General features: G+C 41.1%; 1 protein-coding gene across 1 annotated transcript in view; it reads left to right on the forward strand.

Moving 5' to 3' along the window:
• Positions 1-638: 638 nt before the first annotated feature.
• The window catches only part of LOC106948830 (forkhead box protein O3-like), a 36,771-nt gene continuing 12,462 nt past the window's right edge, over positions 639-24,947 (forward strand). The window contains exon 1 of the mRNA XM_015034696.1: positions 639-2,283. Coding sequence (XP_014890182.1) covers positions 1,795-2,283 — 489 coding nt within the window. The 5' untranslated portion in view covers positions 639-1,794. The remainder of the gene's footprint in view (positions 2,284-24,947) is intronic.

The raw sequence follows: 24,947 nt of genomic DNA on the forward strand, positions 1-24,947 counted from the left end.
AATTAGCAGCCAATCCGATAAGAGCACCTGTGCCTGAACCCCACCCAGTAGGGCAGTGAGGAGAGCGTGGTGATGGTGAACACCGACCCTCCTTCCCCCCCATCCCCAACACACACACACACACACTTCCCCCTCCTCTGCCCATCCCCACATACATCTTCTCCTTCGTGTCTCGGTCAGGAAAGCCACAGAATTGCGCACGCATGTCCGACCTATTGACTCTGGCATATGGTCTTTGAAACCTATGTGATAGTCTTTACAATTTTTTGTCTCACTTGGTGTGATTCTGGAGCTGAATATTTTTTTTCCCCCTCTCCCCTTTTCATGATGACCTCTGAAAAGCCCTACTTCAGCCCACTCCTCCCGGGATTAAGAATCTAGGGTTACCTAATCTCCGTTAATCTGAACTAAATCTGTCTAATCGGCAGAGAAAATTACACTCACTGAGGTATTGCTCGCGAATAATCAGCGGAGGTGAAACCGCCAAGTTCTCCCTGGAGGGCATTTGGACGCAGCGCGCCGCGCGCACTGGACAATTCGTCACGCGCACGGGTCGTGCTTTTATTATTTCACATAACAAACAAACCTAAAAAAAAAAAAAAAAAGCATGAAGATTTGTGGAGGGATCTCTGATTCTGGCACATTCCTTTTGCTTTTCATTTCTTTGAGTCACGCGTTGAAGATAGATTGGCGCACTAAGAAATATGTTGAGTTGTTCTTAAGGATTTCGCAATAGAAATGGTGGATATGAGACAGACACAGAAAGAAAGAGCGTTAGACAGAGAGAGAGAGAGAGAGAGAGAGAGAGAGAGAGAGTCGGGGATTTCGCTGTAATCATGTTCGAAGAGTATTGATTCCGTGAGCGCACTCCAATTGGCAGCATCTCTACTATATAGTACAGCGCCGGCGCGTCATCCTCGGCTCACATCGACGGGAGCGAGTTGTAAGCAAATGAGAACATGTGTGGCATCTGAGAGAGAGGGAGAGAGAGGAAGGAGCAAAAAGGAGGTGTGAGAAAAGCCAATTTTCTCGTCCCTGACAACTGGATGCGAGATTTGATTGCCGGGCTATTTTTTTTCTCTTCTTTTTATATATCTATATATGTATTTTTTTTTCTTTTCCCATCCAAGGAAATGATCGATTCGTCACATGCGCACGCCTCTTCATTATAATTGCAGACAGTTGGGGTGCTGTTCAGGCTGAATGGACTTGAATATGTCGCTGCCAGCGTAATCCGTGCAGACTGGAAGATTTAATAATTCACGGTAATCACGCATTATCGCCTCAGTGGATGCTCTCTGCACAGCCCTGGTGATTTTTTTTTAAAACCCCCCTCCTCATCTTCTTCTTTCCTGATTCTTCACGTTGTCTTCTAGAGGATTTATCGACGGCTGCTTTTGCTTCCTTATCTGAAATATCATCTGTTGCTGCAACTGGAATGAAAAGCCCCCGTGACTGGCTGAGGAACGCTGAAGACTTAGTGTAATAGGATGAAACGGATTGAATAAGACATATTTTTTCCCCACTAATATAGCACTCTAGTTAAAATGGACAAGAAATTGCTATTATTTTTATTACTACTCTTATCTCTACACACAAGGTTGTGATTTTCTTTTCTTTTTTTTTATTCATGATGATTGTCCTACTCCAGTGAATTGGCTCTGATTGATTCTGACTGAGCTTAATAGGCATATTACAAAGCAGATTCCAACGTGAAGTGCTGCTAAGGACAGCTTCGTCCCTTCATTTTTAATTTTTTTTTTATTTTAATCTATTTCCCTCTAAAAGGGATAAATGTTGATGATGGAGGACGACGAACTGGACGCTCATCAGGTTGATCCGGACTTCGAGCCGCAGAGCCGGCCTCGCTCCTGCACCTGGCCACTGCCATGCCCGGAGGACTTCCCCGGCGGACAAGAGGTGAGCGGGGGTCTCCCGCTGGCCAGCATCAAGGTGGAGCCGGAAGACGTGCCGGCGTGCAGAGCCGGGCTCGCGGGCGGCAATCCGGCAGAGCTAAAGCACCCGACCGGCGCCCCGGCACCCACGGTCGCGACGCACCCGTGCCTGGCCGGCGCGGCGCTCGACGTGACCGGGTCCTTGCGCAAAGCCAAGTCCTCTCGTCGGAACGCGTGGGGGAACCAGTCCTACGCGGATCTCATTACCCGCGCCATTGAGAGCACCCCGGAGAAGAGGCTCACGCTGTCACAGATCTACGACTGGATGGTCCGTTATGTGCCCTATTTCAAGGATAAGGGCGACAGCAACAGTTCGGCTGGCTGGAAGGTAAGAGATGAGAGCTCGCGAACCAACCTGGCGGGCTTTGACGTATTAATCAGTGATAATAGTTTATTGATCATTATTCCCTGATTCATTAAGGTTCCCCCCTCCCCCCTCTTTGTACACATGTTAGTGTGGGATTCCGTGTCAGTTACGCATGAATGGCGCCATGCCTTATCTTGTCTTAGTTCATTACTGCCGTCTGTCATTCTAATATATCACCAATTCTGGATGCAACAGACTGACGCTTTCCTCCAGCGAACAGAAAGTCAAAGAGTCCTCAGTGTTTGTACTTGTGGACGACATCAGTTCAGGAACACGAGGTGATTTATATAGTGCAGCAAAAAGTATTTACCCCTTACAAACCTATTGGTTTTGCCATAATATCAAATAGACATTTCAAGTTATAAAAAAAAAAAAAACGTTCTGATAGCAGACCAAAATAATGTGGATAAAAGCAAAAGGTAGTTCTGAAATTATTATTTTAATCAGCAAGCGTTATAAGATATGCTCAATGTGTATGAATGTGTGGAAAATAGATCTTTAGACTCACTAAATAGCTTCAAGAGAACCTGTCTCACAACATGAAGTAGGCTACAGGGTTTCTTAATGCAACACTGAAATCCATGAACAGATGGGAAGCAAAACCATTAACGTCTATCAGTCCACACATGGTCACAATGCAATTTCTAAGGCATTGGCACTCCGGCAAACCGCAGTGAGCGCAATTACCCACAAATGGAGAAAACATGGACTAGTGGCACACCTTCTCAGGAGTGGCAGGAGTGCATCAGCCACTCCATACATGAGTTGAACCCTGAACAATATTTGAGGCACAACGTCTGCTAACGTTGATGTTTATGATTCACATAAGACAGAGACGGGGCAAAATAGTGATTTATGTGAGATCCTCAAGGCATAAAGCAGTGCTGAACAACAAGAGCACACGTGTTTCAGAGAAGCATTTTCATAATACCCACAGCTCAGGGTTAAATAGTTCATGGACTGATGAGACAAAACAGGAACTTATGGAAGTTATGAGTTCTGTTGCATCTGGCGTAAAACTAACAAACCATATCGGAAAAAGAACATATGGATAGTAAAATGTGGCGGCTGTAGTGTGACGGTCTGAGCTGGTTTGCTGCTTCAGGACCAGAAGAACTGATTATAACTGATGGAACCATGAGTTGTGCTCTCCTGCTCTAACTACATTTCTGTGACATGACTTTAAACAGGCCAAAACATGACTGAATTGAAACACATCTGGAGAGAAGAGAGGAACAAAACTTTACAGTGATGTGACGGACCGATTGCTAATCATCAGCAAAGCTAGATGGAAGTTGTTGCCATCAAAGGTGATACAACCAGTTATTAGGTTTAGGGGCCAAATACTTTTTAATATAGGGCTAGTTTAATTGTAGCCCTTCACAAATAAAATCATAAAGTTCAAACTACGTTTTGTGTTTTCTAGGAGTATTTTTAACATTTGTTAAAATATATATTTGATGAAATGAAATATTTAAGTGGGGCAAAAAAAAAAAAAAAGAAAAAAATATGTAGTATTGGACAAATATGTTTTCACAGCAATTGCAGATGTCAGAAGGAAGCCTGTTTCCATGAGAATTGTCAGCTTGCATTCTTTTTCATCCAGCCGTTTGAAAAGGATCAGTAAATCAACAGAGTGACCCTTGTGGGAGACCACAGGTCAACTGTCCACAATGTAAATATTCACAACTGACCGCAGCTTACCACCACTGCTGACTGGCTGGCCGGCTGGCGGGGAGCCTAACCTCCTGGACATCTGCCCATGTTATCAGCCTCTCCAACCAGTCTCATCTTGTTTCTATTCATTATGGCTTTCTGAGGACAGCCAGAGGAGGGCAGTGAGAGCAGCAGAGCAGCGGTTGTTGTACTGATAGTGGAACTTTGAGCAGAGCTTCTAGAATAGATGCTTAAAAAATTATTCTAAAAAAAAATCTCTTTAATATGGTGGAAGTGATACCGGACCAGAGTCCAGGAAACTGGACTCAAATCAAAGCGGATACAAATAACCGCATAGCAGTTAAAACTAAATTACATTTTAGTCATAAGGCTTTGACTGAAATTGAATTAAAATGTGATGTCAAAATTAACTCTACATTTCTGGTCAGAGGAACCATCTGACGGGAGGAAGGCATTGGGAAAATTAACAAATTGGTGTTAAATTAAACTGCTGTGAGCATGCTTTTTTCCCCCACAGCTTTACTTTTTTATCAGACACTTCCTAACTGGAAAAGCTTTACACGTTTCTTTCTTACTAAGTGTTTCACTCAGGACAATCATTAGTGGCAAACCACCTCCCGCTTTGCAAAGAATGCTTGGGATTCAGTATTTTGTCGGGTATCATAATCTAAATGGCAGGAATTCACACTTTGCAGGGCAATACGATATTCATCCTGTTGAGTGAAATCTCACTGCAACAGGTGCCCAAAACTCACACACTGATGGTGCCCATGAGTGGATTTATCACAGCTGATGTTGTCACTGCAACAATCATTCCACCATTGCATTCATTTTTCAGATTGTGCAGTTCTAAATTAAAGGCTAAGAAATATTGTTTGCATTAACTTTTTTGACAATTTTGAATTAGTAGTTCTTTGAAGGCTGTTGATGTCCAGTTCAGTCTTTACCACCTCAGAACTAGCTGTCAACTTCGACCTCGTTGTCCAACTAACACAGAGGCCGACATTTTCCTGAATGAACATTCAGGAGAGGTATGAGAGTTTAGCAGAAACTCACTACTAAACCAAGCCTTTCCCCTTTTGGCCATCTTGACTGGTGAGGTGTGTCACCAGGTAAGCTTTGTTTCATTTGATCTGCATCAGCTGCCTTCAAGCACAGGGCCTCTGCCCCCAAAGCACCCAATTCCCCGCCTGCTATTTATGAAACTGCAAATTAGGGGGATTGGACAGTGGCAGTCTGAGGTTGCTGGCTATTTCAGTCCACAGGCGAGACATTGACTATACCAGGTAATGACAGGGATTAGGAAAGTCATTTAAAGCAGGCATTGGTAATGTCAGTAACAGGCCTGACCTGGTTTTGGTCGGAGGCAGAGTGGTAATGTAAACATACACTATGAAGTCACATGTGGGAACTTTGGACCAAAGAACTTATTAAAAGTGTATACATTGTATTTTTTTCTGAAGCATCAACTTTCTGATACATTTTAGGCTCTTTTTTGATTGGCTTTAATTTATTCATTTGTTTCAACTTTGCAGAACTTTTAGTGTAAAATAAACCCTCTAGCATAAAGTTATGCAAATATCCAGGACTGTAGTATTATGTCATGAGAATTCCTGTCGCCTTTGCTGGAGCTTTTGCAAAATAAAGGATGCTGTAACCTACATATAATTTTACGGTCATAGTAAGCAATTATATTTGACAGCAATGTTTGCAATTTGGTGAGCACCACTTCTGTCATCCATTATATTTTAATCTTAGCATGATTGTGTTGGAGGAAATGTGTTTGATGTGAAACTTCCTTTTTTTTCTGTTATGGCACAAAAAAGGAGGATTGTGTTGTTGGTTGCTGCTGATGAAATAAAATGAAATTAGGAGCCACAGCTTTGTAGCTCGACTCTGAGTTTTAGGGGTGGGGGTTGGATTGAGGGCGATGGATTAAAGGGAAAGGCAAAATTTAAGGCAGTTCCAGTAACGCCTAAATTAGAACCAAGTGCAGAGGTTCTAGAAAAATCTTGAAAAGCTGTTTGTGCCTCTGCCACTCTTGTTGGACAAGACCCAATCCTGGCTTGTTAATGGGTGCTGGTAAGGCTGCTCACCTAGGCAATACAGTTAAGCTCCTATAAATACCTAATGCCTTCTGATTTCTAGGAAGACTGCTGTCCTGAGGTCACAGGATTTTAATCAGCTCTTTACTGGAGGGAGAATACCTAGAACTCTGTTGTTGTTTACCTGTTACACTTTCTAGAAGGATTATTGTGGTTTTCTTGTTGGTACCTAAAACTGGCACAATGTAGCCACAACCCTGTAATTGATCTAAACCAGACTAAGAAATCTGCTCAGGAAATGTCCCTGAATCACCTCCATGCCAGAGCTGAACTCTTTCGGTTTCCATCCGCCCCTTTGAGACATTAAGGACAAATTTTTGGTGCATGTTTGCTGGGAGACACATGCCAGTTGCAACAAAGCATCAGGGCTTGGTAGTGTGTGTCTTTGTGGGGGCTACTGCAGGGGGAGGGGCTGTCTACAACTATAGGCGTCTGTGTTTTAACCCAGTGATCGGTCTGACAGCATGTCACTGCAGTGAATGGTATATGTAGTCTCCCTCTTGACTTCATAATGCCTCTAATGATGGAGTAGCACTTGGTGTTGGGATTGCCCCGTAGGCGTCTGGAAGTTCATTAACTTCGAGGGGGTTAGATGATGCCATTGTTATGCTATGGGCTTTCTTTATTGTATATGCAAGTGGCTCTAGGCTACGAAAGTCCATAATTCATTAATGCTTTTTGTGTATCAAGTATAAAGAGGTGTTTGATAATCACTTCCAGGATATCAAGTATATTATTTATGTGCAGATTATGCCTACATTTTAATACTTTACATTCACATATTTTCTTCTGCTTTATTGCGGTGGCAGAGCTTGTTCAGGCGCTTGCGCTGGTCAGATCCCAGCGGATTGTGCAGCAGGTCATTGAGAGTGCCAGGTAGTCACTCAGACGCTTTTATCCAAGGCGACTAGACTGTTATTTATAAAGCAACGTTAGCTTGAGGTTGGTGTAGGGCCAGCAGGGCAAAGGGTCAATGGGGCTTCCTTTATTGACAAAAATCAGTCAGAGCAAAATAAAAAAAATAAATACAAGTATCAAGATCGTAGCAATCTGAGAGGAAAACGGCCCCTGGATGCATATATGGGGAAATCTCAATAAATTGCTCTAGCTTAGAAAAGTTAATTCAATTTAGTAATTCAGTTCAGAAAGTGAAACTCATATGAATAAATTACACACAGGGTGGTATATTTTGAGTATTTATTTCTATTCATTTCGATGATTATTGCCTACGTCTGTTAAAAGAATTCATCATGTACTTTTCAACCCAAGAAACGTTTAAAAACAGAAATGTTATGTTATGGCCTTCATTATCATGGGGAATATTGCTAACATGACATCTTCCAAATGGAGGGTGAGGTAAAAAAAAAAACATAATTGGTAATGAAGCTAGCTCTTCAGTGCTGCATCTAAGCATATTAACGGAAATCTGAATGCATGGAAAATGTGTAGGTTGTATGAATAACTGTGGCAACTTTACAAAAGACTTCAGGCAACTTGGATTCTGTATCTCTCCACTTTCCTTTGACTTTGGAACTTTAATTTCTAAATGAAATGATGAACATAATCTTATCTGTAAAGAAGACTTTGGATCATTTAGTGACAATCCAGTCCACTTTCTCCTTAGGCCAAGTAAAAAGCTCCTATCTTTGGTTCAAGAGTCACTTAGCACAAGCAATGGTTGCAGCCTATGTGTACATCAGCCAAAGCCCAAGTCTTATGAATCTCCACTGAACTCTTTTTTTTTTTTATGCTTCGTAATCTACGTAAAGCTGTGGTTATTGCATTTTCTTGCATTCCATTTTCTACCACACATTTTCCTTCCACTTCCTTTATGCGTGGAGAGAACTTGAAATGACCTGTTGAGGCTTATTCTCCTTACAGAGGGTGTCAATAACTGTCTACTGGACAACTGTAAAGAAATAAATCTTCCTCATAATGATTGTTTATATAATACTATAGCCATGGCATAACATTTCTTTATTTAAAATATGGTCTTATGTAATAATCAACATTTCTGAGAAATTATATTGTGTATTTTATTAAATTTGAACAATAATCCTTAAAATGAGCTTTGTATAAATATATATTTTTGTCTGTATATCATTTTGTGAGTTTAAATGATCACAGTGATTAACATTTCATAATCTTTATTTGCAAAAAGAGGGGAAAAAACAGAACATATTTATTAATCTCTTAATCATGTCACTAAGGAGTGGCTCAAGAAGGTTCAGTCAATAGAGAAATAAAAAAAAACATGACTGAGTAGACTTGAAACTTTCAGTGCATGGCTGCATGTCTGATTTGTTGTATTTCTATGTCCTGATATATGCTTGCTCACTTGATGATGGTGGAGAAGGCTGGGGGGGGGGGGGGGCGGAAGCCTTCAGTTGACTCACAGTTTATCCTCCGTGTTGGCTCAGAGGAGCTAACTTATTTGGGAATGTGACTGAAGCATGCACATGCTCACACTCACTTAAAATGAGAGCATATCATGCATGCTGGACGGATTTATGGTGCAGGATTATGAGCACCTTACATCTCCCCCGGGCTCTTCTACCTGAGCCAGTTTGGGTTCGAGCAGTACATTTCGTTTGAATCAAGTATCTGATGCCAAGAAGCCCATTTTCCCCCCCCCCCCCACCCCCAACCCCATTCCTACAGCAGCCTTCAGGCAGCCGTGACAGTTTATTTCTCACTGAAATGATTAATGTACATGCAAATTACCAAGGCATGGGCATGCATTCAAATATGGGAGACAGCGATCAGGAGAGAGTAATATGAAAAACAATATTCCTTTGCCTTTGATATTATTTTGCCGCCTCTTATCACAATATCTACCAGACACCCTTTTTATCTCCCCGTTTATCTTCTTGTGTTCTTCTCATGCACTGACTTTCTATCCATTAGACATTCTATACATTCTTTCTGTCTCAATGGTTTTAGGTATAAGGGCCAATTGAGGTGAAGAGAGGGAGCTGCAGCGTCAAGGTTTTGAGCTTTAGCCACGATCCAGACTTGCCTCAAGCAGTGTTCTTCTTCTTATTTGAGGAAAATCTCATATCTGGCATTACCACAGAGATAGAAGGATAACAACGCTGAATTTTGTCCAGATCAGATAGCAACTGGCTTTTTTGAGGAGGAGATTGTCATTCCCATGTGGACATATTTGGGTTAATTTGTGTCTCATGCTTGTCTGAACTTAACTTCAGCTGCTCAAGCAGTTTTTTGTAACCCATCTCTCTTTTAGTTTCAGATCCAAATAATTTGCGATATCTTCATGGAGATACTTTGCGATTTTTGAAAAGGTTATTTGAAAAGGTTGAGGTCACTCAAAAGCAAATCTTAAATCTATTCTAATTAGAATAGATTTAATTAGAATCTATTCTAATTAATAGAATAGATTCTATTAATTAGAATCAGCAGTGGATAAAACTACCCACTGCTGAAGTCCAGTAATCTGTCTCAGTGCACTTGAACTTGGCACATCCAATGTGGTTTAAGGTGCTGATTATGTAACACTCATGATGTGATGTGTTATTTTTCTATCAGCTGGTATTATCTTACAAGACGTAGGTACCGCTCTTATTTATTTATTTTTTTATTTTATTTAAATCCAGATTAGCTGAAGCTGAGGGTTATCAGAGGGGTCTGAGCCTAAGTGGAGTTCTAATGTATTAAAATGACTCCAGTCACAAAAACATCAAATATTTATGCTAATGCTATTTTATGAACTTGTTTAACATTAGAATGTTTACATGTTTTCATTTACACAGAAGCCAATGATTTTTCAGACAGGAAATGGATGTATGTGTTTTACATGGGAAGATCATTGTAGGTGCTCCACTTCATGCCTTAATTTTGGGTGTAGATAATCATCAGCTTTGTTCAAATATCCACCCAATACAAATGTCTTGATGATTTTTTTTTTTTTTTTTTAGAATCTTGTTTGCATGACTTCCTTGAAGTTTTTGAGACTAGAGTTGTTTTCGCAGGGTATAAGCCTGCTGCCAGACTAGCTGTTAGCTTCAGCCCTCCATGGCCAACTGATCTGGATTTATACTAAATTAAGACATCAACAGTATTTTATTATCTACTTTTAACAGAACCGCTCTTCAAAAGTCCTCAGCAATGCCTTTAATTGTGGTTTTTGCTTTCCTTAGCACACTTAAACTTATGCCTATGCTATTCTGTTCCCATTGCACCATTTAGTGGGTTGATTTCCAGTATTCTCTCTGGCTCAGGCACACATATTTGTAGAAAACACACAACTGTATTACTACCTCAAACCACCCATGGAGGAACACTCTGTTCTTCAGCGGAAGAATCCTTTTTTTTTTTTTTTTTTTGGATACAAATGGGCTGACTATCTGTTAGTGGAACCAACTTTCAGCTGTGTTTCTTCGCAGTCGTATTTGTGTATATGTTTTGCAACCTGTCCGACTTTTTGACAATTGCCACATTGAGAGGGTGTGGTTGGGTTCATTAAGCTCTTGTGGGTTTTGGACAAAGCCATTCTTAGCTACGGGGACAGAATACAGTGTTCATTTCTTTCTGAGGCCATGTTTGGTTTGATACCATGGAGATTTAATTGGCCAAGAGAGGCCTTATGAGTTACCCCACTGGAGTGATCTCTTTTTATTTCTGTAGAACCAACCCGGAAGGAAACACAGAAAAGATACAAGTTGTGGGCTAGCACCTGAAATACCCACATTTTATAGATGAAGAACAAATTTGCTTCTTCTTGGTTACCTGTCAGTGAAACTCTGGTAACACCATCATCTCTGTTCCTTCTAGATCTGTTAATACTCCACGCAAAATCTACTTGCTTTTTAGGGGTTAGTAGCTGGTTAGAGATCAGTGGTGGTTCACAAGAACAAGATGAGGAAACATGTCTAAAAGTCAAAATGGCTTATACATATGGGTTTTTTAAAAATAGGTTTCACAAATCCATACTGTTTTGTAATCAGTGTAAAGCGGTTCAGCTGGTCTGTACCAGTAAAAGCTTCCCCCACGATGCCATACAAGCTAAACGAATTAGAATCAAAGGTCAAATTAAGAATGCTGTGTGGGATATTTGTGTATCTCACGTCAAATTGTATTGTTCTAAAACAGTTGTCTGATTTAAGAGAAATATTTGTGGCGCAGTTGTCAGAAATGGTTCAGATTTCCACCTGTGAGTTGACTGTTTTGGCCTTCTCTTGTGGTTGAAGTTTTGGACGCTGTCTGTAGAGGCACGCTTGTTGCTTATCTGTGTCAGTGTGCACGTTGTGTGATTGCAGATGCGAGTGCCTCGCTCTCTCCTCTGTCCTTTATGAGTGCGTCTGCGTGTGCATGTGGGTGTGTGGTAGCGGTGGAGGTGGTGGTGTGGGGGGCTGATGGGCTCAGTGGGAGCCTGGGTCCTGGGGGAACAGCTCTCGTTAATAATTCAGACGAGGCTCATTATCAAGGCAGCGCAGATTTCTCCCTGATTCCACCTTAATTGCAGGCAGGCTGCTCCACTCAGGCAGGCGGTAGTCACGCTGGGTTGACTCTCTCTTGTCTTTTTTTTTTTTTTTTCCCTCCACCACTACAGGGCCCCGCTCTGCTCTGCCCCGTCTTCGGGACTCACCTCTGTCACAGCGAGACAGCCTCTGGCTAGTCTGCTTCATGTTAACGTGTGCCTTAATAGCGTATCGTACAGCAAATGTGCTATTTTTACTTGTAATTAAAGATATGCTTCATGCATGTCCAATTAAATGCAGACTTTGTGCATTGCCATGAAATGTTTTAGCATCTTGGTCAACAGAGTCGGCCTGTATGATGGTTTATGAAGCCCATTATTAAATTAATGGTGAATCCAAACAAATAATCTGAAATGTTGTCATTCATAATAGGGGTGGGCTTTTATTGTGTCGTTTACCATTTATTGTGAAAGGTTTTTGAGCATAAGAATTTTTCATCTATCATTGTCATGATAAATTTCACTTATTAATGTAAAACAAAATGCAAAACAAAACTGACAGTATAATCTGAAATGTTATTTTTTAGCTATTGACTCCCATTAATATCAGCACATTCAAAAATATTATTAAATGCCATTACTGTGTGCAACTTAGTTACAAAATGTACACTTTTTTAAGTAAGTGGCATCCTGAAGGAGAATCATGTGAATTAGAACATTTTTCAGGAACAATATTTGTGTGCTTGGTGCTACGAATGCTGTGCAATACGGTCAGTGCAGTTGCCTAAAAAGTAAGTAACAAAAATGAGATTTTTAAAAATCTTTATTGCTGTCACAGTCGTACCATAAAATACCGCAATAAAATCCGTAAAGTCCATATCACCCACCGCTAATTCTTAATAAAAACAATCCAAACATTTCAGTAAAAAGAAGATAATTATTTCCCGCTCTTTTGCATATTGTTTGTGTTTAATTTTTACCGCCTTGCATCTTGTTACAGATTCATCTAAAAAATGGGCCATAATACCTTATGAAGCACAGAAAATTCCTAATAGGTTTTTCTTTCATTATAAGCTTTGTGAAATATTATAATGGTGGGTTTATCCTTGAAATCGCCCATGGCATATTATCATACTGATGACATTGTAGAACGTGATTGATATCACACTACAATAATACCCTTCTTCATGCCCATCTATAAGCTTATGTAATGCATCTTGTCTTCATACTGTAATTTACACTGACTGATGGCTTTCCATTCAGTCCATTTAGTGAAGCCCTGCAGAGAGATCAGCATAATGGGCCTGATCTTGTCATACATGTATATGAATATTTCAAATCATGCCATTGTAACTAGATGGGGGGAGCTTTAGATAAACAACACAGATGCTTCTTCCTCTTTGGCCGCGCTTGAAGATGAAGTGCGCTCCAAGCTGTATTTTCTCTCCCTGCCTCAAAACTGCCTTTCCACAAATCACGGTGCCCATATTTCCTAATTCAATTTTTCTCCCTGTCTGATACCTCTTCCTGTATGCAAGCGATTGATGGCTTTGCGCTCGTGCGTGCGTGTTTACGGGCGTGCACGTTGCCACGTCTGTCCCTGAGAAAGAGATGATGTACGCCGACGTAAACGATGTATTTCACAACACTCCATCTCCAGACCCTTCCTGGCAGTGGTGTGCCGGGTCGCTTGCTTCTCTGAGCCTGTCCATCAAGCATCCCTCCACACCCTCCTGTCACGGGCCAAAGAATTGTGGGAGGAGAAAGTGGAGCGTGTAAGGGGCCGCCGATCAGTTTACCTGAGCTTGGCGGTCCGGGCGAGTGATGGAGGCAGCCGCGGCATAAAGGAAAATATAGTTAATGCTGACTGATTGGAGCAGGTGGATGGAGGAAAAAAAAGAGGGATCATATTAGAAAGGAGAGGTAGTGAGAGTTATGCTCAGGAAATATGCTTGTTATGCTAATGGTGGCTATACTGCAGCCGAACCACGTGTTCAGGGCTGATGGATGGAGCTGCAGAGGTCACATCAGGTAGCAGAGGGTTGAGGACCCTGCTGAGCTGTAACGTCAGCTCACTTCTGCTGAAAGACCAAAAAGCCATAGGAAGAAATCACTTCATATTTTAAAAGCTTGCAATGTAACAGTGCTCCCACCCCACAGACTGTAAAAATATTTTGTCAAATTCTAATTACAAACTGTTTAATGTAATAGACTAACAGAATCTAGTTCAAACATAGAGTGCCTTCCATATTTTTTGTGAAATTTGTTTATATTTGTCAAGCAACTCATGCATGAGCAAATTTGCTTGGGAGAGTCGTCACGTGTGTGAGGGGGTTACTGGATTTGTGTGAGGTTAGGGGGTGACTGTAAGAACAGCTGGGATTAAAGGGCTGAAGGTAGGGGGCCCCTGGGTTACAGATACATTCGGTCATGCATGGGGTTGAAATTCTTTACGGTTCAGATTAGTATGTCAGTTGCATAAATCTGGGTCAGGACACTGGCTCCTGTGTTTAGTATGCTGACCGTGTGAGGTCTGGACTCTTAAGTCTACTCATAGCCCTGAATGAACTCAGCTCTGTCTCCAGACTGTCTCCTTTACCTTTCCGTCTTTCTCGTGGACTCATTTTTCAGCTTCTTTTTTCATCTGAGGTTCTTTCCACTCTTTCTCCTCAGTTTTCTCTCTGAGCCAAGAGCATTCTTCCAACCCCTCTTCTGTCTCTGTGCCTTTTTTCTCCCCGTACTCTAGGTTCTTTTTTTCTCTTGACTACACTTCTCTTTTTTACTGTCAGTCACTCACAGCTTTCCCTTCTTCCCTCTCTTGTTCTATTTCACACACACAGTCCTCCCCACAAAGTAGCCTTTTTATCACTCATTTCCCTCTTCCCTCGCTTATTTTTCCTGCTCCTTTCATGTGCTTTTTGAAATTCCCTTTTCATCTTTAGCAGTTTTCCTCTCTTGCCTGTTCTCTTGCTCACACACACACGCACAATGACACACACACACACAGGCTCATTCAGTCATTCTTTTATTATCCCAAAACTAAAGTGATAAATGGCTCTCTTTCTTCTCCCTAAATGTCACTCGGGGAATTGTCTCTGCTCACTGATTGACTGGAATAGAGGGTTGGCCACACATGCACATGTGCCAGTCATGTGCACATACAAAGTTGGGGTAAAATGGAAGAGGAAAGCAAGACAGAGAGGTAATGTCTTATTGGAAATATTGACTAAAGTTGAGTAGGGTTTCTGGAAGTTTCAGTAAGTTAAATTTAAAACACATAAGGCCACTTATGAATGATTGTAAATTTACTGTTAGAAAATGCTAAATAAACTTTCGCATACCTACTAGTATTTTTGTTTTTTTATCTTAATTTCTAAAACATACAATAAGCTCGTTTCAATCACAACTGCAAATCACACACGCACACAAAACTGTTTTAGTTGAAATAAACAGATTTATAAATTTAAGACTTACATTAATATGATTTGGACCTAGTATTAAAAATCTGTATATAGTTAGGCTTTTTCAGAACATCACGTCTGCTTTCTGACCCTCCATTTCAGAGATAAGTCTCTTGTAAAAAAAAAAAAAAAAGAAGAAGAAGAGAGAAATAACAGAAAATAAATGTCTTGGCAGATAACTTGGGACTATTGACCTTCTTCATTCTGCTTGATCTAAGCCTTTGACACCAAATCCCACAACATCCTGCTGAGCAGCTTTATAGAATCACCAACACATCTCTTAACTTTTTAATGTTTTCATCTCTGGTTGCACCTCATACAGCTGGAATTTTTCAAACCCAGGTCACACACTGTTGTTACTTCTGGTGTTCTCCAAGGTTCTGTCCTGGGGCCTCTTCTCCCTTTAAGATTTATTTTCTGCCATGAATGATAAATGGACTGAACTTATATAAGTCTCTTACCTCCGTCTACAATTGTTTTCATTAATAACTGTTCCCAAACAATTTTCCTAAATTGAACAGTCCTACAACAGAAATTTTCAGAAATCCATCTCAATCAAACCTGAGTTTATTATTATTATTTTCATTTTATTTCACAGACACTCTGAGAGAACCTGCATTCACAAAATATACATACCATTTATGTGACGTCACAGTTTATTGTTTGAGATTCTGTGCAACTAAAGAAAAAGACATCTGAAGAGACAAAATGTGTGTGATAGTAAGGGTTAATAATGCTCAGTCATTTTCCTAATGTCTCACTCACCGTGCCTCGGGTGCTGGAGACTGAAAAAGGTCAACACGACTGGTGGTTGCATGTCGCCTTCCCTTATTTCATTCTCTTCACTGCTCAACGGGAACAGAGAAGAAAAAGAGAACCCAGAGCTGAAGCAGCAAGAATGCTGCTCTTTGTCATCTTTACTTTCCAAACCAGGATAAAGAGATTTAACAGGGAGACGGTCGGGAGACAGACAGACGAGACTAGGGCATGGAATGAAGACAGGATGAAAAATTAAATTGATGGAGATACGGATGGGGACAGAAGTGGGGGAAATGGAGAAATAGAATAGTAGAGAGTAGATTATAGGGCTTCTATGCAGGACTGGAAGTTAGACTTGGCTGCACTTCAGCTACACTCTGCACACTTCAGCTCAAGTGTGGCTCCATTAGTGCAGTCCCACTGCACTGAGAATGCCATGCACTCTAAGATGTAACACACACATATACACACATACATACACAGACAGAGTAAATGTTACATCCACTGTTCTTGCATGTGCATGCAAAGCCCCACAGACGTAGTGTACAGGTGATTTACAGCGGCACTGCTCTCAGATGCACATTTGCCCAAAAAGCTACACTGACCTCGTGCTGCTCTCCATTTCCCTTTTCTCTTCTGTCCCATGCCTGCATACATACATACATACATACACACACATTTGCAATCTCTTCACTATCCACCAGATTGCTTCCTGTCAAAATAAATAATTAAATGTCTGCAATAACAGCTTCTGAAAAAAAAGATCCCTCAATTAGTGCAAAATGGGTAAATGGCGTGGGGTAAGGATGGTGGGAGGGAGGGTTGCACTGCATGCACACACACATATGAGCTGTTACATAAGGCAAATCATGACCCATGACATTTTTTGCACAGTTGTGCAATGGTAATTTGCCCCCTTCCCTTCCAATCAGCTTAGAGAAGTCTTTTCTCAAATCCTTACAAGCGATCATACAAGAGATCGACGGGGTTGAGATCTGAATGAGTGGCAACGAGGTGCCAAAAGGGCAGCTGAGGGGAAGCTGCTGAGGTCTAGGCTGCTTGTGTGTGTGTTGTGCGTGCATGAGTGTGTTGTGCGTGTTTACAACTTTACAGCAAATATGCTTAGCCCTCTTGCGGTCATAAGAGATGGAGTCATTTAGACCTCATGAGTTTTTTACTCTGTATGCAGTCCATTGGGGTCGTGCTGACCTGGCGTGCGCTTTTACAAGATTTTGTGTGTGTGTGTGGTTTTGGAAATTGACAGTCTGACGGTACAATCGGCCCGCTACCCCGCTGTCCGATCGTAACATTTACCACGCTCCTCCTGAGCATCGTTCAAAGAGTGTGGGAGGGTCAAAGAACTCATGTTTTTAGCCAGGAAAAAATATTTTTTTCTTGAGAAAGGTTTGACATAATGAGTTGTTATCAACTGGAAAATGTTAAACACTACGGTACGGTTCCCATTTGGATCGTTAAATCCAGGTGGAGACTTTTCAGTTCAGGTTCTGCTGGAGTAATTGTCCTTTGAAGGTTCACTTTTCTTCCATTTTGTAATAATAGCTCTTACCGTGGTTGAGTTGAGTCCTAAAGACTTAGAAATGGCTTTAAAACAGGGGGCCGTTTGTTCAAATTACTCTTATCTGATATTATAATTTGTTCAGTTCACAAAGAGAACAAATATTTTACGGGGGAAATGTTTTTACAGGAGTGAAAGAATAGAAGAAGTGTCACTCTCACCTATGAAATATGTTACATATGTCTAAATAAGGCTATAGTGACGTTTCCATGTCCTCTGTTTCAGTGAGTCAGTCTAGTGCATTCACTCTCAGCCTGATTTCATATCTGACTCAGAGCATCCAAAATCTCTGCATTTTAGCTGAGCTGGCATCTGTCCAGGTTACTTTGCACAACCTCATGATATTGCTGTCCTGCTGTCATCAGCTGGGTTGTAGCGCTTAACTGCACCCACAGCTGGTGCCAACACCAAGCCCACTAATGTTTCGCTGGGACAAGTGTATTACAGAATCGGCCCTAATCTGTGTGTGATAAATGCTGTGGCGGTAATGCAAACAGATGGATCGCTGAGCGTGGAAACTTTTTGAGCTAAGCGGAACCAGGACGGACAAATTTATACTTGAGTTTGCTTCACAGGCAGCGTAGGTCTATGAGTCTACAGGTGATACACCAGCACCAACTAACTCATAATTATTAAGTATTAGAAAAAAGGTACGCTGATACCCCTAAGTAAAAATCCAGTGCAGCCAGGCGTCTTCATAATTTATACTCATTTGTATAAGTTGACGTCAATAGAAATACGGCTGACTCTGGGCCACTGGATAGTACTGAAGCGTTTAACTGCCAGAATCTGTAAATAAATTCAGGAGCAGCATCTTGTTATCACAATAACGTGATATCCTGTTTTATAACTGGATATAAAACTCATTAAAACTAGAACACTGTATCGTTTAAATGAGGTATTTAACTGGTTATGATGCAATTCATATCTCATTAAAATCAAAATATCTTCTTATTTGAATCAGGAAGGTCGTAACGGTAAAACAGCAACACCTCTTGGGGTGTTTAAAATTCATCTCGAACACAAGTGTCAAACTCAAGGCCCTCGGGCCAAATGCGGCCCACCATAGCAATTAAGGCGGCCCAATGGAGGCTATGGCCACCTAAACGGAACTTTAAGATAACATTTGTCCGATTATTTATTTATTTATTTATTTATTTATCAGTCAACTCAATTTTCATTTGTACAGTACCAAGTTACAATAATGTGAAAACATTGTAAAAATGTTTACATTTTAAGAAGTTCTAGTGGAATGTGGATAATATTTTATAGTTAGTAATTTATGATGTCGATGCTGCCCGAAACGAAAATGCACCCTGATCTAGAAGACGCAGGATGCGAAGGAGTCAGAGAAAACCTCTTTATACCCTTATAAAAAGTTGTAATCTGTTGAAGTAGTGCACTTTTATATTTCTTTCTCATGCGAACATTTTTCATTTTTAACCAATTTTGAGTTTTGCTATAATGAGAATCTTTCATTATAACAATCTCATCACAATATAGCGAGATTAAGACTTGCAGTAATGTGAAAGTTTCTCGCAATAACGAGATGCTGCTCCTGAATGCACACTGGACACAAAATATTTTACTTGCTAAAACATTCCAAAGCATGTGCTTTGCAAGGCATCATCCAAATGTGACCTTATAATAACGCACACTGGCACAAACTGCTAGACAGATCACATTCAATGCACCTGTTTATATCTACGGATGCATTGGATGAAGAACTGCGAAACCCTGCAAGATGAAAGACAAAAACAGAAAGAAGCTTGTCCCTCAAATGTGTAGAACAGTTGTTTCACCTTGCTGCAGTCAAGAGCAGGTCAAGTAGCAATGACACTCCAGTGCAAAGAGAAGATCAGCTGTGTGAAGCAAAGCGAGTGAAGATAAAAGCAGGGGGCTGGGATAAAGTGATGGTTAATAAGAAGGAATGCAAGGTGGATCAATGTGGAGCAGGGAAAAAGAAAACCTGTGACATGTGGAGCTTAAAGAGCATGACTTGGTACTGGGAGGGACAGAACGGGTTCAGAAGAGATGAAGGGGGGAACGGGTTGAGAAGGGTGAAGGCGCACAGAATGACAAAACGGGAGACGATGACAGAGGAGGGTACCATGGCGGACCCTCTGAGGTGGGGTGATTGCGTGACTGAGAGCGAAGTGCATTGCCGTGTGTGTAATACTCTCAAGATGGATATTAAGACGTGCTGCCCGACTCACCCAGTCGTTGCCCCTCTCTCCCTTTTTTTCCTCCCCTTGCTCTCCTCCGTTCTGCTCCCTCCGTCTCCACTAATGATCCTTGCGTACTGCCACACTGCAGGGCTGAGTGATGCCCACTGACAGCCGCGCTCAGGCGGAAACACTCCAGCCCCCCTTCCAGGAGTGCCGGGACACACAGACACACACACACACACACAAAGGAACATATAGAGGTGTAGCAGCACCTCACATATGTGTATTAGTCCATGCAATGCTGCTGACAGATGTGTATTTACATTTATGGCATCCTGACAGTTTGTGCACAAAAACCAAACCCCCCCAGTGGTGCTCACAGCCATGCATTTATTGTAAATATGCCTCTATCTAGCGTCATCTGTCTTCAGGTGTTGGTGATAGATAGCTGGGGGCCATCAAAGTAATCATTGGGTACAGCCTGCTGGTTAATGATGCTACCAGCGACTCCTTTGCCCTGTGAGTCTGATGGGGAATATGTTTTTAAAAGGGGAAATTGTGAAAATGTCCGGATAACAATGACGCACAAATGATAACGGCGTTGAAATTGCCCAACAAAGATGCAAAATTGTCTGCTTTGAAAACAAAGCATCTTTGTTTCTGTGCACCATGTGTGAAGCTCGCTATTTTAAAGTAGATATGCACTAATCAAAGTTTTGTGGCTGGTTTCCGGTGTGAGGTGTTTCAAATTTCTCTTGAAGAAGTATTCAAAACCTGTTTTTTTTAGCCGTCCTGAGCGTGCAAATGACACAAATTTTTTGTAATTGCAGTGAAAATGTGGTGATTTTTGTGAAAATCTTATGCTATTCCATGCCTTCATCCAAGGTTATGTGACTGAGCTAAATATATGCTTGAATCCTGATTCAAATGCTTGATTGACCTCAGGGATTGAATTCTAGTTTGTGTCTTTTCCATTATTATTTTCTCATTTCAACCGCTCCAAAGTCTCTTATTTCTGACGTGATGCACTGCATTTTCAAAGCCTGACATCCCAAATGTCTGCAGCAAGCTTTTCGTATTTTTTTTTTAACATTTCTTTCCTAACATCTGTTGCTGTGCTCACTCTACGGTCTTGCAATCAAAACAATTGTCTTTGATGCTGCTAGTTTTAAAGTGTGTGTCTATGTGTCTATGTGAGATAACGTTGTAAGAAGGATTTTCATGGCTCAGAAATGAATTTCTTTGCCAGCTCTCACTTTCTTCTGAATCAATATTAGAAATAAAGAAGAAAATAACTATTTTCCATTGTATAATATGATGCTCAAGACATGTCACGATACTGGCCTTATATGTTACAACCCCAGCTTTGTACTTGCTGAATGAGCAACACTTGTCTGAGATTATGTTGTAAGATTAATTTATACATTTTTTGTCTCCGTCAGCATAAACTGAGACATTCTCATTTTATTCTCATTTATGATATTCAGTAAATTAGAATCTCATAAAAGAAAGATTTATTTTGAAGTGTTTATATTTGCAATATTTCATGATTAAGGGCTACAGCTAATAAAAACCAAAAATTCAATTACTAAAACATACATCTACGTATAGCTCTTTTTTGTATAATTACTGGATCACTGTGGTGAGTGATGGAGCGAACATGGCCCTGCTGAGACATTACAGAAGCCCAGGTTCCCTCTCTATGGGCCTCCAACCTTTATAGGTTATTGGCCCTCGCTGTCCCCATCAAAACACAGACCGATATGTTTGGCTAAGCAAACAGAGATACAATGATCATTAAACCAAATGATGGTGCGTTTGACATTGTTCACAGGTGTTAAGTACTGCTGTTAAAGGACATTGGTATTACGTACGTTGTGTGCTAAATGGGAATGAAAGGAAATGTGCTTCATGCATCCTTACACCTCACTTTTTCTTTCCCTCATCTTTCCATCAGTATGCTCAGACGCAGCATTGTATGATCGGCCAGCAATTACCCTCCTTGTGGAAGTTATTAGGTGACTATCTTCTGGATAATGTTTAAGTCTAGATAAAGACGGTGAGCAAAGAGAGCAGGCTCTCTTGGTTTTGGACTAGATGTAGAGAGGAGGTGTGATGCTCACAGTTTTGAGCGCGATCATGAGGATTCTCTAAAACATGCAGCTGCTTACACAGCAGAGGAAATGGTACTGATAACTTGAGAAAACCTCACCTTTTCCTTCCACTCAACTTTATATTTCTAAGCTTGACCTTTTTATGCCTACCCTTTTTGTGGAGCGTGTCAGTACTGCTGTCACTTCAGTAGTATTCTTTAAATAAATAAAAATGATCTTGTGTAATTCTGTATTTGCCTAAGAAACTGAATTTTGCTTGCATAAAATCACTGTATATAATGTATCAATAACTTTTTGAATTTCAATGACTGAAATAAACTGACTTTGATGATATTCCTGATTTTTAAAACACACCTGTACTTGTCTGTATAAGGGCCCTTGCATCTCCCATCTGAATCCAAGCTGATGCCCGGACCCAGACTAACACAGAAACGTCTGGAATTGGGTCACAGCATCCCATGCCTCTAATTAGATGCAGTGAGAGTATCTATGCTGATGCATGGCTGTATGTCTGCATACGCGTCCACACGCCAGGCACTTTTAATCCGTCGTTGGCCTCTATGGTAATGAAGAGTCATAGGAAGACATGTTAACCTTCATTTTTGTTGTTTTTTTTTGTTGTTGTTGAGAAAGAGACATTTCTGGCATCGCTGCTTGAAATGTGATGAAGTAATGACAATAGAAAAGATGCTTATAAATTACCAGCAGGGTGAGGGAAAGGTCAGGTTCAGCTATCAATGTTGCATGTGAAACATTAACATTCAATGTGGAACAATCTCCAATGGAGAGGACCCTTTGGCCTCCAGTACATGCTCTGCTTTGCAAGATTATTTCAATCCATTTGTGAGATGTAACTCCAATTTCCCTGCAGAAGTGAATGGTGCTTGAGATGAAACAACTCTTTACCTTCCTCTTGTAAGTTTAGTCTTTCCTCTTCCTGCGGTGTATCTACATAGGGGGTGAGGAAAAACATACCTGCTCTTGCAGATTTAATGGCTCTTTGTTTTTCTTTTTTATTTTATTTGTAATTTTACGTGTTTCTTTGCACGCCTCAACATGACTAATAAACTGGGATGTTTGTTAAAAATGAACGGAAATCTTTGAAGTTTTATCCCTAGAAAAGAATTTTATATCAGCTCTGCGGGGTGTATGTGCAGAAGGAATCGAGGGTAAATGATCAGCATACACTTGAAGGAGGGTGGATGGGAGAATCACATAAAATTGTGTGCGTGCGTGTGCAGGCATGCAAGAGTGTGTGTAGAAAAGGAAGTAAAAGGGAGAAAGAGTAGCGCAGGGCTAGCCTTAATTAAGTTTTCAGGAACCTCTTAAAAGGTCATGGCATGCCTGTGCAGCCCTTCACCACCTCCACCGGCAGGCCCCGCCGAAATTTCACTTTCTCCACTTCCCTGCTTTTCTCGTCTCCCTCCCTCAACACCCCGTTGCGATCTATCCAGTCATCAGCCCCCCATCTGTGCACATTAGCCATTCATGAACACACTCATTAGGGTGGGAGTTTGAAGCGATTGTGTTCTCTAGTCTGCGGCTGGAGCGTGGCGATTAATATTTCAGCGTCTCCTGCCGAGGAGCTGAGAGCAAGTTTGGCCCTCTTAGGCTGGAATGGGAGAGGCCCCCCCCCACTCCCCCCTCTCACACACAGAGGCCTACCAAACTGCACCCCCCATCCCTTATTCTGTCTTTCTCAGACAGCTTCACAACTTACAGTATGTTGCCCTTTTGTATCCTTTATTACACACGCACATGCACACACACTCATGGTTTGAATACACGTTTCACTCACACACACACACACACACACACACACACACAAATGACCCTAACTCAAACTGACTTAATTGGGCTCTTTTTGTTTCAGGAAACGGAGACAACGGGAGGAGGGGTAGTGAATTCTGTCTCTTCTTGCCCCCCTCCCTGCCCCCATCTTTCTCATTCCTCTGAGTCGGAGAGGAATGTCCTCTTTCAACCATTCTTGATTTTGTTTCCTCATGAGCTCTCGCTCAGTCGGCCCAAGCTTTGGTCAAGGAGGTGGGAGCGGGCGAGGGGGTGTCAGAGCTGTAATGGGAGGTGGGATGGTGGCATTCTTCAGCATTCACGCGCAAGCTGAGTTAATTCAGACTGAATCAATACCCTCTCTCGTCCGTACAGTACTCTCCCACTTAAAATATGAGAATTTGAGGCAGCCGGGGGCATTGCAGGTTATCAGACTGTCGATATTCGAAGCACAGCTTGTGCATACAGAAGTTATTTTGATGCTGCCTGAGAGCACTCTCGTTCTCTTTGAATTCACAGACATCTTGTTTCTCTAGACTATGTCCAACAATTACGTTGGAATGATTTGGAGGCATACCTTTTTTTTCCCCCACTATTTGGGTTCCACTTTGAGTACCAACTGTTATTTTGCAATAAAAGAATGAATGCTTTCACATTTTGCAATTTTTTTCTCAACTCTTTTATGCCATGCATTTGTGTGAACCACTTTATCTTTTCTCTGTAAGGCACAAAAGCATTCAATTGGCTCCCATCACGTTGGAAAAGTGTCACATATTTATACATACACCATTGACAATCCTAGGAACTTAACCTGAAAGACACCACACTCCTCTTGATTATATTATTTTTTTACAATACATTAGTCAGGTGTAGCATCATTTGTCTTAAAGATTTAGCTTTGTTGATGTGACTAAGCTACAGTATTCAATAAACTCGTGTTTTGATACTATGGACAGTACATGTAATGCTAACATTAGCATGTTTCCAATATATTTTAATATGACTTGTTGATTTCAAATGTAAGTGTGATTCCAGCTAAAGCCTGACAAATAATGTTTAATTCTTAGATTTACCATTTTATTTTGAATGTCAGAAATGTCTTAACTGGTGTTTCAGCTACATTTTTTTTCAGCGTGACAGAGAGTGCAGAGTAGAACCTGTAAATGGTGAATATCATTTTTTTGAGGAAAACCCAGATTTGTCAGACCAACAAAACAATGTGCATGGTCTATTATACAGAATTGGAACCAATGTACAGAAAAAAATGGAACATGGGGTTAGAAACGTCACCATGCAAAACTAGATGCCAGGGTATCTAATACTGTTTTCGGGACATTGCCAGAGCTGTTTGTTTGACTCAGGTGTGTTGGAATGAGGAAACGTCATCATGCAAGAGGGGATTTCAAAATGTTTTTGAAACACTGCTGGCTTGTGAAATATTAATGTTCACACAGTTTGTCTGAGTGCAAAAATCTTTTCCGTCGTTGTAGAGGATAGTGCTTGTCACTGAAGGTTCATGCTGCTTCAGACGGAACAC

Source organism: Poecilia latipinna, unplaced genomic scaffold, assembly GCF_001443285.1.
Source record: "Poecilia latipinna isolate Pla-1442-1.1 unplaced genomic scaffold, P_latipinna-1.0 Scaffold308, whole genome shotgun sequence".
Lineage (NCBI taxonomy): Eukaryota > Metazoa > Chordata > Actinopteri > Cyprinodontiformes > Poeciliidae > Poecilia > Poecilia latipinna.